Source organism: Asparagus officinalis, unplaced genomic scaffold (genome assembly GCF_001876935.1).
Source record: "Asparagus officinalis unplaced genomic scaffold, Aspof.V1 AsparagusV1_Un473, whole genome shotgun sequence".
Lineage (NCBI taxonomy): Eukaryota > Viridiplantae > Streptophyta > Magnoliopsida > Asparagales > Asparagaceae > Asparagus > Asparagus officinalis.
Window position 1 is genome coordinate 15910 of NW_017972738.1, and position 3038 is coordinate 18947.

Sequence of the window (3038 nt, forward strand, 5' to 3'; positions counted from 1 at the left end):
GAATATGTCCGGCATGGCTACAATAAGTACACTTCACAGAAGGCTGGCTCTGAAACTGCACCCCAGGACGCTGATAAGGATGAGCCTGATGAATTGGCTGACGCTGTGAATGCTGCTGCCTCTGCGGAACCTGCTGCTGCTGCCTCTGAGGGGGACGCTCGACGTTCCGAGTCGGAGCTGCTGGTGTCCTGCTCTGAATTAAGTGTGAATCTTCTGGTTCCTTCTGCACGCTTTCAATCTCGCGTGCTGCATCCAACACAGCGTCGTGAGTCGCGAGAGCCCTGCCAGCCAAAGCCAATCTGATATACTTGTCCAGCCCTTTCTGGAACTGGTGCTTCCTGATAGTGGGGTCCGTGACCAAATGAGGGGCGTATCGGCTCAAAGAAGAAAACTCGGCCTCGTACTCATCGACTGATCGTCCTCCTTGCTTGAGCTCGACAAATCTACGCAGGAGTTCATCCCTGGCTGACTGAGGAAAGTACTTCCTATTGAAGCGATCCGTGAACGTCTCCCACAAAATCGGCCTCTCTAGGTGTGTCTTCTCAGCAGCCCACCAGATTCTAGCTGTATCCGTGAGCTGAACATCCATGAGATCTACCCACTCTGCAGGGGGAATACGAGTCACTTTAAGGATAGTCTCCGTGACCTTGAGGAACTCCTCTGCTGCTAAAGGTCCCTCGGCACCAGTAAAGGAAGGAGGCCGCATATATCGAAACTCTCTAACACCAGGCTCCGAGCGAGGGGGATGCTGGTGCTGATGCTCCTGCTGTAAATGCCCAGCTAAGAACTGCTGGTTCGTCACCAGCCCCTGAATCATCGCTAAAAGCTGCTGCGGATCTGCTTCAGGCATCTGACCACTGCTACTGGATGGGTTACCATTACTACGAGTACCCACCATAGTTCTGAAGAAAACGAGGACCGAAAGGAAAACTAGGGTTAAAATCAAACAATATATTTGGAAAATAGTAACTAAAACATAGTTATTAAGATAATAATATAAAAACTTAATTATAGTCTTACGGATGAAAAATGATATGTATTTGAATCGTCCAATACATTCTTACTAGTGGGAACTCGGGACCGTGACCTGCATGGGCCACCACTAAAACCTGTCACGTCCCGCTTCCCAAAATACCGGGGAATCGGAACGCGAACAAGCCCGCGACGTATTAGATTGAGAAGAAATATATATACTGTCATTTTTTTTTTCTTTTTTTGCTTTTCAATCCAATACGCTAAGCGTCAAATATATAAATCTCAGTCACAGGTCCCCGATCACAATAGTAAGAATATAAAGACAACCCAGAATAAGAAATAAACATATCATCAACAGATCATCCCAGACATAAAATACGGGTTCAACATACCCTTACTACAACACAGTTCAACTAGAAAATAAGAAATACATAGTCCATAATAAAAGGATTTTCTAGTTCCCTCCAAAAATTTTCAGCGGCATCGACATCGACGGCATTGACTTGCGGTGAAAATTTGGGAAGGAGAGATGCGATGACAGCTATTTTCAGATGTCGTTGCATTACCCACGGTACACACACGCGCAGTACGAGGCGATGCCGAAGCGGGAGCTGGACTGCTTCCTCAGGAGCTACGGGCTGACCGTTGTCGGTGACGTCGACGATAGTGGGAAATTTTTTAGGCTTTCTCCCGGAGCAATTAATGATGTTTTTTTAAGTGGGGAAATTTATTACGGAACTGATGGTGGGAAATTTTTGCATGGAGCTGATGATGGCTACAATATTCTACAAACCTTATTCCGATAAAGTCAACCATAAACCTCATTAAAACTCGGGTTCACCACCTAAACTCAGTCAACACACTCACACATGTCACTAAGTCTGTTCATGACGCACGAGGCCACTAAGTCATGAACTACTAAGGTTCTCAACACAATAAGGAACAATAATAATATGGCTACTTCTATGCAAATATATTAAAATAGGACGTAAAGCATAAAATGCAATCACAAACACAAAACGTGAACAACTACTAATAACAGGTAAGATGGAACTACAACTATCAAATAATTACACATGAAATGTCGTAATTTCCAATCGTCATGATCATAAATTTATTAATTCCAAAAAATAAATATTCTTTTTCCAAATAATTCTTTATTAATTATTTCTCATCATAACTATTTTAAAATAATCTTTTAAAATATATTCATAGTATATTTTTGTTAATTCTCTTCCGCATGAAAAGTAGCATTTTCTATTTTTATAAAGTACATTTATTTTATTTCTTTTTCGATAATATCAAAAATCTAATTATAATGCATAACTCATCATTTCATGTTCATTCATTCTCAGGTATAATTACAACAAAATTATATCTAAATGTTACTGTTCATTAATTCTTCATGTCGTACATTAGCAAATAAGCAGTGTATACAGTACAATATTTATTCAGCTCTAACCAGATAATCTGTTAGCACTACATTTGCACTATTATTTTACTCAACATTAAATAATACTACTTCAATTAACATAATCCAAAACATTACATATTCAATTTAGTCAGCATATAGACATTAGCTACCATCAACAGATTATACATAGTATTTGTTCATCATCACTCGTTATACACTTATACACACATACAAGTTTCCTTAGGATATACCCAATATAAATTTAGATATGCTAAACAGTTGTGAAGCAACTATAGTCATTCATTTTCGAGTGTTGTTTATTATGCATAGTCTACTGTTGTTCTCAGATTTCATTCATCTAACATACGAGATAATGTGCATTATAGTAGTTCATATATATTCAAATAGAAATTCTATGGAGAGGCGAGATCTTGCCTACGACGAGTCGACTGCGAGTGTGGCTAGCGGCGTCGACGCGGTTGAGTTCGTCGACGAATCTGGCTAAGGGCGACGGCGGAGGCGGCAGTAGTGGGGTTTGCCGGCGACGCGGAGGTGGTCAGGGGGTGTCGGGGGCGGCTGCAGGAGGTGGTCGGCAGCAGTCGAGGTGGAGCTCGGGGAGGGGTCTCGGGGTCGCTGGCGTCGGGCGGCG

General features: G+C 41.9%; 1 protein-coding gene across 1 annotated transcript in view; it reads right to left on the reverse strand.

Moving 5' to 3' along the window:
• Window positions 1-969, reverse strand: part of LOC109827835 — a 4213-nt gene extending 3244 nt beyond the window's left edge. The window contains exon 1 of the mRNA XM_020394857.1: window positions 5-969. Within this exon, the coding sequence (XP_020250446.1) occupies window positions 5-898 (894 nt within the window). The 5' untranslated portion in view covers window positions 899-969. The remainder of the gene's footprint in view (window positions 1-4) is intronic.
• Window positions 970-3038: the final 2069 nt, after the last annotated feature.